General features: G+C 39.0%; 1 protein-coding gene across 1 annotated transcript; it reads right to left on the bottom strand.

Moving 5' to 3' along the window:
* Positions 1–6,662: 6,662 nt before the first annotated feature.
* On the bottom strand, positions 6,663–12,527 carry cntd1 (cyclin N-terminal domain containing 1). The gene is made up of 7 exons (XM_027163312.2): positions 12,216–12,527; positions 11,894–11,969; positions 11,628–11,808; positions 11,391–11,553; positions 11,162–11,306; positions 9,335–9,431; positions 6,663–7,206 (listed from the first exon to the last, which is right to left on the bottom strand). Exons 1-7 carry the CDS (start codon positions 12,397–12,399, stop codon positions 7,105–7,107), a joined length of 948 nt encoding a protein of 315 aa, XP_027019113.2. The 5' UTR covers positions 12,400–12,527; the 3' UTR covers positions 6,663–7,104.
* Between the last annotated feature and the right edge of the window lie 66 nt (positions 12,528–12,593).

Raw genomic sequence — 12,593 nt, 5'->3', positions numbered from 1 at the left:
CTGTACGCTCATGAATTATTCATACGCGGTGGGCGGAGCTAACGCGTTTGAGAAGGAGGGGGCGGGTTCAAGGTCGGTCTCAGTCAGCAGTTTGTACTGAATGCTCTCAATGCTACAGATGATGTGATTACACGTGGACAGTGGTAGCTGCTTGGGGGAAATTACAAGGCTTAAAGGGCTACTGGGAAGCTGAAACATAATATCTATCAATAGGTCAACAATAAAACTGTTATGATTGACCAATACATTATATCTCGATTATATTGTCTCTTCGATGACGATAAAACTAATATTACTAATGAAAATAATCTATATGTCAATGTTGATGAAGGCATTTGTCAGATGTAAATAATATTCGCTCGCTCGCTCACACACGCATACTGCCGATGCTACATGGTCAGCTGATTAGAGTTTATTGTCGTGGATTTTACAGGTGTTCCTAATAAAGTGGACATGAGTGTTTGTGTGTATATGTGCAGTATAAATGCACTGCTACTGTAGTATGAGTAACGTGCACTATACACTGATTTGTGGGCAATTCGGTTTAGTTTAGTTTATTGCTGATTGCGGTGGTTTGGTCGGTAGAAAGAACTTTGGTGTCTCACTAATTCTGACTAGAGATGGTAATAAAATGTACACTCTCTTTAGTGTTACAGTTAATGGAAAGAATTCAAACGCTGTCTTTTTGAAGAACCGAAAGCCAGTAAAAACACACCGTTCTATTTGGGTTCGTAAAATACTTTAGGTTTAAAGATCGTAGGATCCGACTAGCATTGGCTGTCAGCGAAAATCCACTATTGACTTAGTGACGATTATGAGTTACATAATTTATTCAGTCCATCTGTTCATCCAGTCTCCCTTGTGATACAAACCCTTAGCTCCTTCGCTCATTAATAAGTACCAGGATTTTTTCCCACCCTGATTATGTAGAGCTTAGAAATTAAATCCTCTGACTGTTGCAGAGAAAATAAGGTAATCACTTAATCATGGCTGTCCAGGCAGTAGAAAATCACATGTGTGACTCTTTCTGTTTGGCCCTGAGAAAGATTACTCATCTCAGACAGCTTCTGTATAGCTTCACCTACTGAAGGCCTAGAAATTTTTTTTAAGGGAAAAACAGCACAAGTAGGCTGAAAGTACATCTCTGATTTATGGAGTAATATTCTGAATTTGCACATGATAGGTTTCCTACCGTTCTTGTCCAGATGCGTATCGGAACACATGAGGAAATTATTTTTCGTTACTTAATGTAGTCGAATATGAAGAAAAACGCCGCCTGGTCTTTTTTACCCCTCAGTCAGCGGTTCATTTCTGTGCTCGCTGTAGCCTCGGATTTCTTTTCTTGATTGACAGCACTGGAACTTCACGTGGTCCTCTGTTGTAACTCATCTGCCTCAAGTTTTGAGATGCTTTTCTGTTCATCACGGTTGTAAAGAGTGGAGATTATAGTCTTCTCCACCTGTTTGTGTAAGCAGTAGCCACTTTATTAGAAGAACCTGCACGCCAGCTGACAGTAAACGTTCACGTCGAACATCACAATGGGTGAGAAATCGCATCTGATCTCACTGAAGCATTTCAGAAACTGCTGATCTCCTGAAATTGTCACTGAACCGAGAAATATTGGAAAAAAGAAGCAGGCAATCTTTAACTACCTATTTTTTTTTTGTTTTGTTTTTGTTGTTGTTTCTCACACCATTCTGTGTAATCTCAAGAGACGTGTAGGTGAAAATCCCAGAGATCACATTTCCCCCACCATTCTGATGTTAGAGCTCTGGACCTGGAACATGTTTGGCTGACTGAATAACTGCAAATCTAGACAAAGAATGGCACATTTATAAAATATTTGGAAGCAATAATAAAGGTTAAATCACTTATTAGTGAACTTACCTACTTTATTAACACTCTTTAATTAGACTTTTTTTTTTTTTTAGGAAACAGGAGTTTTGAAATTGGCTTGTAGTTTAACAGTTAATGAAGGTCAAGGTTAGGTTTCTTAATCGATGCTTTAAAGTGTTTTAAAGACGTAGGTGATGAACAAAATAGTTAACTTACTGTAAAACATTCACACTGATTAAAGTTAGTTCAATAAGGCAGTTTTTTTCAAATAAAACTAGATATATTTATGCCATTTGGCGGACAGCATTATACAGAGCGACTGAGGGCTAAGGGCCTTTCTCAAGGGCCCAACAGTGGTTGCTTTGAAATGCTGAGATTTAAACCTTCTGATTGGTAGCCCAAAGTCTTAACCACTGAGCCACTACTCCCAATGCACTAACTGATGTGACTGGGGTTGTGTGACCATGGTTACATTAATGCTAGCAAACGATAGCGAAAAACAGGCGGCGTAGCTGCTGCAGAGTGCTGTATTTCGAGTAACACCCACTAAGTAGGTTGTCATTTAAGTCAGATATAAATTCAGAACAGGTTCCTTGTGTTCTATTCAAACTTCTGTTTGGTGAACATATCCGTTATGTTAATAGGACATAAATTCATGCACAGATTTCTGGGTAATGCCTACAGCATCATTATAAATAGCTACGATGCCTTCTCCTCAGCCACTTAGACACAGACGGGTGTCTTATTTATAGTTATGTACTCATTTGGTCCTTGTTAGACACGGTACTCAGTAATATACTGTACCAGTGATGTAAGAGATGAAATAATTTTACATCTCGAGCTTTAAACGTGTTGGTAGTGTATTCAGTGTGATTTATTTAATGTTAGTAATTAGATCACTATGACTCATTTTCTCAAAGCTGCTAGTAGAGAGGCAGTTAACACAGACCACACTGTGGTGGTGATCACTGAGGTGACACATTATTCTTCAAGCAACTGAAATGTGTCGACGTTACACTCCTCTTCATCTCAATCCCTATAGTAAAGTCGCTGACGCTCGCCTATAGAGTAAATCACCAACAGAACTTCGCCCATACGCCTGCTGGCTCCTGAACGGTCCTTAGTGATAGAACTGTGTGGTACACAGTCTAAAACTAGACTCTTCCTACACATGCCTCTATAATAGTGAAAGTTTTTTTTTTTTTTTTTATTGCTGTGTATATTCCGTCACGGAAAACTATACAGCGTCTCAGCAGCAACCAAAAGACAACCTCAGCCCAGGTTCTTTTTGTTCCTCCTTTGTAAACCTTGATTATATTTTATAAAGATAAACAGATGTTTTATAAAGAACAGATGTTATACTGTTCTTGCTATAAGCATTTATAACTATAACCTGTAATTATAAGGTATCGCGTTTAACTGCTTTAATTGATTTTTTATTTCAGAATTTACTACTGACTGCATACTGACTTGTTCTGCCAAATGAATATCAGATACAACCTGGAGAACAAAGAAACAAAGCCAAGCTTAAGGACTTCAGGCATACAATGGATGCTTAGTGGATTGAGATCCAGAATTACTCCCTAAGATGGAAGAAACCTTCAAAGGAACCAGCATCACAAGGGAAGCCCTCCTCATCTGAGTGACACGGAAGAGTGTGATTATAAATCATTTCCTTTCTATAACTGGATACTAGATGGAAGTCGTGGTTCTCTGTAGGAGCAACGAGGATGGACAGGATTAGGAACGAGCGCATCAGAGGGACGGCTCAGGTTGTCTGTTTTGGCGACAAGGTCAGAGAGACTAGATTGAGATGGTTTGGACATGTACAGAGAAGGGAGATGGTTATATTGGTAGAAGGATGTTGGAGATGGATTTTGGAGATATATGGATGTGTTAAATGAGGACATGAAGGTAATTGGTGCGAGAGTAGAGGATGATGAGGACAGGAGTTAGGTGGAAACAAATGATTCACTGTGGTGATTCATATATTTTATGAAAATGACCAATACACATTAATAAACATTAATCAGCACAGCTTTCTATTCTTCCCACATGCTCTATCTCCAATGCTGATTGCTTTTCATCTATTGAAGCAGCGCCTGCGTATTTGTAACAACACTAATATTCATGGATCATCTTAAATAAGCAGCTGTGGACAACTGATAATAAGTTTCATCTCCTACACTTTGAGTATGTCCTTTTCAGGCACTTTTGATAAATCCCGATTTTATAGATATACTCGAAATGCAAAAGAAATGATTCAGTCCTTACCACAATGCTGATAAATGAGACCCCTGGATGTCCTGTTGCAGTGACCTTTTGAGGCCAAGCCAATCCATCACTCTGTTCTATAGATAATATTATGCATTACTGAGCCACCCGATACGCTGGGTGCTGTGTCTTAGACCCGGCAGCCAGTCTCTAAGGAAATTCCACTAGCTCTCTACGTACAGAAGGTGACAAACATCGCTGCCACTTGGTCCTGCTGCAAATGCCATTACAGCACTCTGTTATTTTATGTCTGCATCTGTGGAAGGAAATTAATGTCAACATGAAAATTGATGGTATTCACAGTTTTTGAGCTGCTCCCAGAACAGCTGTCTCTGTTTTATCTTATTGCTATGGAACACAACTTAAGTACCTTCGCATGCTGTTGTCTCTCAGTGGGGCGCTGTGGCGTTAATTCCGTCTAAATTGAACTAGCATGGCACAGGTAGTCATTGGTTATCGTTCTCTCTAAAACATACGTGATTAACGAGGAGGCAGTAGTGGTGTCCAGATGCTGGTGTGATACAATGTTTTATGAGCTTGAATACCCACAAACCCTCTGTGTCGCATTAACATGGCAACTGTGGCAACCTAGCAACCAGTTGCCAGGGAGAGGCAATAGGCAGACCCCTGAAGAGCTGACTCGCTCATTTAGCGAGTGAGCCGTGCAAAAAACCAGAATTCCCCCGTGACTCGACAAAGGCCCTGGGTTGCCATGGTAACCGCATGGAAGTGATGGAGCATTTTTATTTTTTTCCTGCCCGGTGCTTGTGGGATTCCAATGTTACAGCACCCATGCAAAGACAAACTGAGCTCACTTTCTATGACGCAGCCTTCACGTAGGTGCAGATCCTAAAGGTGTAAGACTTTAATGGTCATTAGAGGTACTAATGTTTATTTGTTTCCTGCTTTGGGCATCAATTCTGCACAGATTTTATTCATCTGGATCTACACTTGCTTTTTACTTTGTACCACATATATAGTACCATTTAAAAAATCTACATCCTAAGACAACTATATCAACCAGTCATTCATTCATACGTTAGTTCCCATCCCTCCGGTCTTGTGAACACTGATGATGACGTTAGATGTATTACCCTGGAAGGGGCAGCTATTTCATCACCGAGCATGTTCTGGGAGGTGGAAGAAAACCAGAGAACCAGGAAACCCACATAGACGAACCCACATAGTGTCTCCATGGTAACCAAGAGACAATGTAGACATGTGAGCACAACTCCTGAGAGTTTTAATGACATGTAAGACATTTCATCTAAACACTGAATAGTTCCTAGCAGTTCCTATAAAGGTCTTTTTAAATGAATGATATTTAACGAACCACTAGCTATGAGTCTATTTATTAAAAAGTCACAATCAGTGGCTCATTTGTAGATGTCTAAGCTTTGTTACTCAAGTTACAGTAGAGGTTCAAGTTAGACCAATTCAAATCGTTTTGTTTTGCCTGTTTCAAACTTTTTTGCTTAACAGTTTGTCATCTAGTACAATTTCACTACCTTACATATGCATGCCACAGGCGATTGCTTTAAATCTCTATAGGAATTTCAGCCTCCTGTAAAACACTGCAATGAATTGTTTCATATAGAAACTGTAGAAGTTGGTCTGTATTATTCATCACACTTGGTGAAATTCAATATGTTACCAAATCAAATCATCAAACTTCTGGCTTCAGTATCGAGCCGTTCATTCATCTTACACAAACTGTTTTCAGTAAACGGCGCAGTCTGGGGTAAAATCTCACTTAAATGCCCTGCGGAGAGAACGTTGTTGATGCACAGTTTAGTTTTGTTTGCAGATTCGGTGCACTGATTAAATCTCATTGGACGACCAGCTTTTAATGGATGGTTTTGTGTCCCATTTACACACACAGCTTCACTGTGAGTCAGTGAATGAATGGTTTTTGCGTTTAAAAAAATTATATTTATACATCTATATTAATGTTTATAATATACTAATGTTTATGTTTATTGAACAGTCCGAGGTTTTATTGTCATGTCTGGGTGCCCGGCTTGTCTAGTTGACGACTGGGAGATTTCTCAAAGTGATCGGATATCAAAAACGGTAAGGAATGTGATGATTGACATCTTAAAACGTAAAAATATCGGCCCCAGTCAGACTCGCAGAGTTCTCTGAGTAAATGTTATGTCTACAGACATATCTCTAACATGAGAGACGGGTGAAGTTACTCCTACCTAAACGTTGTCACAGACCAAGTACTTCCATTCATGGTAACATTATTATGCCTGTAGTGTCGTAAAAAAGTTGTTCAGGAATAGTTTGAGAAATAAGACCAAGAGCTCAAGGTGTTAACTTGGCCTCCAAATCCCCCAGATCTCAATCTGATCAAAGATCTGTGGATATCCAACTCGAAGGATTTGATCAGATCGGCTAGGACTTGAAGGATCGGCTGCTAATATCTTTGCGCCGGATACCTTGGCACAGCTTCAGAGGTCTTGTCGAGTCAATGCCTCGACAAGTCAGAAGTATTTGGTGACACAGTAATGTTATGGGCAGGTGATTTTAATGTAGTGGTTGATAGAATTGGCTGACATTAATATAACGGGGTATCACTGTGGGTACAGACCAGTGTAACACAATCTACTCTTTTTTGTTTGGTTCGTTAAAGATTTTTATTTCTGATGGCAAACTAATTCATCTTGCGACTGATTCAATAACAACAAGAACAACAAGAACAACAACACAAAACATGGACACCGACCCCTCTGGCTCTCTGGCTGGAATTCAATCTTAGAGACAAAAAGTGAGCCCAGTAAGGAGTTACCATGACAACAGTGTACTGTCCACTGATTTCAAATCATGTGTCTAAAAATCTACGTGACCTGTTTATTGTGCATGTGAATGAAAATCAAAAGAATGCAGTACGACATCATAAATCACCAAAAAAAATATAAATAAATAAATAATAAATTATTTCTGTAATAAAAAGTCGCCTTTAGGTTCTACTGATCAAATTTCTTTTGGTCATTTTACTTTGTTCTTGGTGACGTGCATGAGGGTCACGTGAACAAAGTCCATGATGCTTTTTGCTGAGATTCCGGTGATCAGCGCGAGCTCTTCCACTACCTATAAATGCACATTGGGGATTATAAATTTAGTACCAGACGTATTAAACACCAAGCACCAGAAACTGTTAGCTAACATGGTCCATATAGATTTGGACAGTGACACAATTTTCTTATCCAAATGAACCACAATGATTTAAATGAAGCGATCATGATGTTCGCAGTGTAGACGTCCAGCTTTCATTCAAGCGGTTTAGATATCGTATTAAAACGTTTTTTACATAGTCACACCATTAGGGTAGACGTGGCTCAACGGAAGGTCAGGGGTTCAAGCCCCATCACCACCAAGCTGACACTGTTGGGTCCTTAAGCAAGGCCCTTAACCCTTTCTGCTCCAGTGTTGCAGTTCTCTCAGTGTTGCTGAGGAAAGATTTCACTGTGCTGTAATGTATATATGAGAATCTTCTTCTTACTTGCACAATAATTGGACGCTTGACAGATGAGCAGTTTTATGGCCGGGTGTGGCCTGTTCCCACACTATTTCCTGACAGCTTAATGAGGTAAAAAGTCTGGAGTTCATTTCAAATGTTGAATTTGCATTTGTCATCTGTTCATAGGAACTGTCAATATGTGGTCCAAAACATGGAAGACAGCTATCATTAGACTGAGAAACAACCTTAGGAATGGAATCAACAATTTGGTAGAAATAGCACTGGTGAGCTCAGCAACACCAATGAGCTTGGACGTCGATGTCGTTGGGCAAAGATGTCGATGTTTACAACATCTAGCCAAGTCACAAACTCTCTCTGGGAGGCACATCATTGTCAAAGTCTACAATCAAGAGACACCTTCATGAGCTGAATGTAAATACAGAGCTTTTATCTCAAGATATAAAACATTGATAACACTCAAGTTTAGTTTTTTTCTAAAAAAAAAAAAAAAAAAAAAACTTCCCAGTTCTGGACCAAGTTCCTTCAGACAGAAGCCACTTGATAACACACGAATATTGATCCAAAACTTCTTAAGGCAAAGAAATTAAATGTTCTCAAACTAATTGAGTGTGCTTTTTTTACTTACTGAAGACAAAACAGAGGGCAGAAAGACTTCAACTAAAAAAAGCAACTGAAGGGAGGAAGGGAGGAAACTCAGCATTTGGTGATGTCCATGCGTTCCAGACTTCATTAATTCATCCGAGAATTATAAATAATGCTTATGTTTATAATTGTGGTTAATGGTTAATGCAATATTGTTGTTAAACCCCTTGAATGAAAGCTACAAATCTACACTTCCATTACATTTTGACAATCTTCATTTCAAATCCACTGTGGTGGTGTACAGAAGCAAACTTGGGTCACTGTCCAAATAGGTATGGACGTATACTGGGAATTCATAATGTGAATGCGTACATATCAAGTAAACATGTCATGATCATCCAGATGTCTTCACCCCATAAAGTTGAGCAGCATGTCATACCGGTCGTAAGCACCAAAGTTAAACGGTTGACTATTACATTCATTGTTATCAAATAATAGATCCAATCACATTCTTTATTTGTTATGAGTTTGCTAGTGAACTCCTAACCAACTGTTCATGTAGTGAGAAGGTCTAAAGGGCTAAGAGCTTGAAGCTTTTGGTTCTAGTTTACCTATTGACCTTTAAAGTACATACCCCCTTACATACTGTATATCCAGAGGCAAAAAAAAAACAATTCTTAATAAAAGTCAGAAGTGCAGAAATTCTAGAATAAATAAAATAAAAAAGCTGAGAAACCTATAGTACCAGGACGATGAGTGGACTGGATTTGTTTCCTAGAAAAAAATATGGATTGACTGGCAGTTTCTAAAGGGCTGCATTTTGAGATACAGTACTGGCTTAAATGAAGTCTAAAGAGGGGTATGTACAACTGGTCTTCATATTCTTGACCTGTTTTTAAAACCCAGTGTAACAACCAAGTAAATAAAAGGACTGGAAAAGTAACAAAAACAAAGGTTTGAGGTGACATCCATTTATTCCACCTTTCTACCATAAGTAAGAGAAAAAAAAGAAATATTAAAGAATGCCCATAGAGCTATATTTGTGTTTTCTTTTCATCAAGCACCGATGAGAACATGAGCAACCTGACACAACATGTTGTACATAATTTTAGAGAGAAAGCAGCGGTCCGGTCGTAAGTGCAGAACTGAACTTACTTTCTCCCACGCAGATGTTTGGTGGATGAAAGCAGCCACGGCAATCACTCCCACCCCTAACAGCATGCAGTCTTCTGTCACAGACACAAACTTTGCCCTGTTACGTACAGAGAAACAACCCATGACCAAGAAGTGCTTACAGCGTACGACGATCAAAGGCACCTATCTGTAGTGACCAGATCGTACTCTAGACTTCACTAAATGTGTGAACGAACAGGACAAGGGTGTATTTGTTTATTTGCAGCGCAGTAGAAATGTAGATGTAGCATAAATCCTGTGAGCTGTAATACTTTTATCTTACATTTACAGTACGACATTTGGTAGACGCCCTTATCCAGAAAGACATACACTTTTATCTAATTTTATACAACCGTTCTGCACTTATTGTACAATATCTCAGCCATTTTGCACATACTATACAATATTTCACAATTCTATATATTATCCCAAGGACCTGCTGCTAAGAAATATTGTCTGAACATTCAGTATTCACATACAGTATATACACTGGTCGGTCGGCGCTGTTTCTGTTACTGTTTATTGTCTTTTGTGTATTGTATTTTTTGTAATTTTTGTATTGTCTTGTAACTTTTGGTCTGCACTGTCTTTGTCCTGCACTGTCTTGTCTGTCTTGTTTGTCTTGTCCTGCACTGTTTGCACAGGTTGCACAGTTGCACTTTATGTGGCTAAGACTACTTACAAGTCCTTAGCCTTGTCTTTGTTTTATGTAACACCATGATCCTGGAGAAACGTTGTCTCATTTCACTGTGTACTGCAACAGCTATATATGGTTGAAATGACAATAAAAGCTTCTTGACTTGATTTGACAATTGAGTGACTTACGGTTAAGGTCCTTGCGCTCAATGGCCCAGCAGAGACAGCTTGGTGGACCTGAGATTTGAACTCAAAACCTTCCAATTGGTAGTTCAAAGCCATAAGCACTATTCTGCCATGCTGCTTGTTTTCACTGATGAGATCAAGTAGCATAATATCAAAGCAATGAAGATGTTGCTTTTCGAGTGAATGTGTAATGTTTTTTTGCAAGTCTTGTGTGTTTCATGTTTATTTGGTGTGATTGCATTTGGCTCTGTTCCTCCATATCCGGGAGGACCACTTATCTCCTGCTGCATATAAATGAAGGGGAATTGGAGAGTTTTACCTACATCAGGTTCCTTGGAGTCTTCATGATAAAGGATCTCACATAGTCCATCAACACCTCTCACCTGGTGTGGAGAGCGCAACTAAGGCTCTTCTTCCTTGGGAAACTGAAACAGGCCGGACGACTCACACGGCATCTGGAGAACTTCTACTGCAGCTCCATTTAGAGCACACTCACACACAATATCACAGTGTGGTATGCTAACTGCAGCAGGGAAAACCGCAAGGACTTGGGTTGGGTAGATAAAACAGCTCAGTGCATCATCATCATCGACAGTGAGCCTCCAGAAATGACACCATGTATGCTAGCCGACTGAAAACGAAGGCTAGCATCATCATCATCAAAAACGTATCTTAGCTGTGACACACTCTGCAGTGCACCTTGTCACTTTAAAATGGAATGTATTTTTTACTATGTACTATGTGCAATATACACAGCTCAATAATAGAATTCAAGTAACCGAGATATTACACTAATGTGAAATTGTGTATATTTTTTTATATGTGAATCATGTATATGTTTTGTGTTTGGATTCCCTTGTTGCTGTCTGAGGGTAAACAACTCAATTTCGTTGTATTGTATACGATGAAAGCAAAGTACCTTTCCTTACCTTATTTCAGAATCTCCAACACACACAGACACACACACAAGTGCTGTACTGTAGTTACCGTTGATCTGGAGATGGGCTGAGACATCCGGTTACAGCCATCAGTAATGAGCCATAGATTGATTCCCTCTGCAGATAAACATACTGTAGAACATACCTGCACAGGTGATGCAGGTGTACAACAGGGGTAGTCGGATCATTGTGGCCTACAGAAAAAACACACAAGGTCATTTGATATATCGTACGACAAGCCGATCCCTAGCTTACTTGATAGCTATGAACAACTTTACCAAGAACTTCTAGGAGAGTCTCTGCGAATGACAGAGGATTTGGTACGTTCACTCTGAAGTCCAAAGTTTTCAAGATGAGAAGTTCTGATTCTAATATTTTCTCCTTGGGACAGTCAGAACCAACCAAACGAAGGTATCTCAACGCAGAACGGTTGTCAATCACCTAAATTAGACATACAATCTCAAGAACATACAAACTGTAGAACCGATCATGTCCAACTTAATTTCTACTCTTACGTTGGTATGTAGGGTTACTTTGCTGGCGATTTGCATACTTGAAATGATAAAGAGACAAAGTTTTTCTCTCAGTCTCTGAAAGACCAGCTCTTCATAGTTTCCCTTGGCTTCACACACGCTGCCATCACACACCTCGCTCTTCTGCTGTGAAAATAACTTCTCAATGTGCTTCTGCATAAATCTAAGGTAAGAAAATCAAGATTGTTAACATTTTTTTTTTTTTTTGAATGACTGAGAAATAAACTTTCCACTGTTTTGGGACTTGCCTCGCTAGTATTTCAATGGCATTATAAGCCACTAAATGGTCAAGTTGAAACTCCTCGCAAATAAGAAATGCATGTTCTGAAACCAAACAAACAAACAAAAAAAAAATCATAAGTAGAGATTGTTTTATTTTTATGTATAGACTTGGACAGTGATGAAAAGCATTGCAACACTATAGTTAGCTAAACATTACCATGTGTTTACCATGTGCTTAGCAATATTTACTGAATGTACTGTGTCTGAAAGGAAACTCAACAATAAAGTTAGACTTTAAATGAAAGCAAGTATCCAAATACATATGTATAAGTGGTAAATGTAGCCCACCAACTACTCTTCTGTCTTTAAAAGTCCCACACACACTTGAAACCTTGTCCAAGTTGGACTTGTTCTGGTTGTTAAGGGTGCACAGGAAATCTGATAAAAGCTCAACAGAAGCTTCACCAAATTTTAAGTTTGAAGTTGATGTCTGTCTTTTGACCGGTAAAGACTTAAGTTTAGAGTTGTTCATAACTACAGTAATGATATTTTCTCCAATTATTCTCTAAGTCTAAGTTTGCACCTCAACAATACACTAGGGGGCGACCTTTAAAAACAACGTTTAAAAACCGGATACTTCCGGTTTTCTGACAGCTGTAAATGATATATACATTTTAATAAAAGCATGCTGTGTTAATAATTCGTGTGCCGTATTAATGCAGTAAT

The sequence above is a fragment of the Tachysurus fulvidraco genome, chromosome 8 (genome assembly GCF_022655615.1).
Source record: "Tachysurus fulvidraco isolate hzauxx_2018 chromosome 8, HZAU_PFXX_2.0, whole genome shotgun sequence".
NCBI classification, from domain to species: Eukaryota; Metazoa; Chordata; class Actinopteri; order Siluriformes; family Bagridae; genus Tachysurus; species Tachysurus fulvidraco.
The sequence above is the reverse complement of the archived record's forward strand: the minus strand, read 5'-3'. Positions and strand labels throughout refer to the sequence as shown.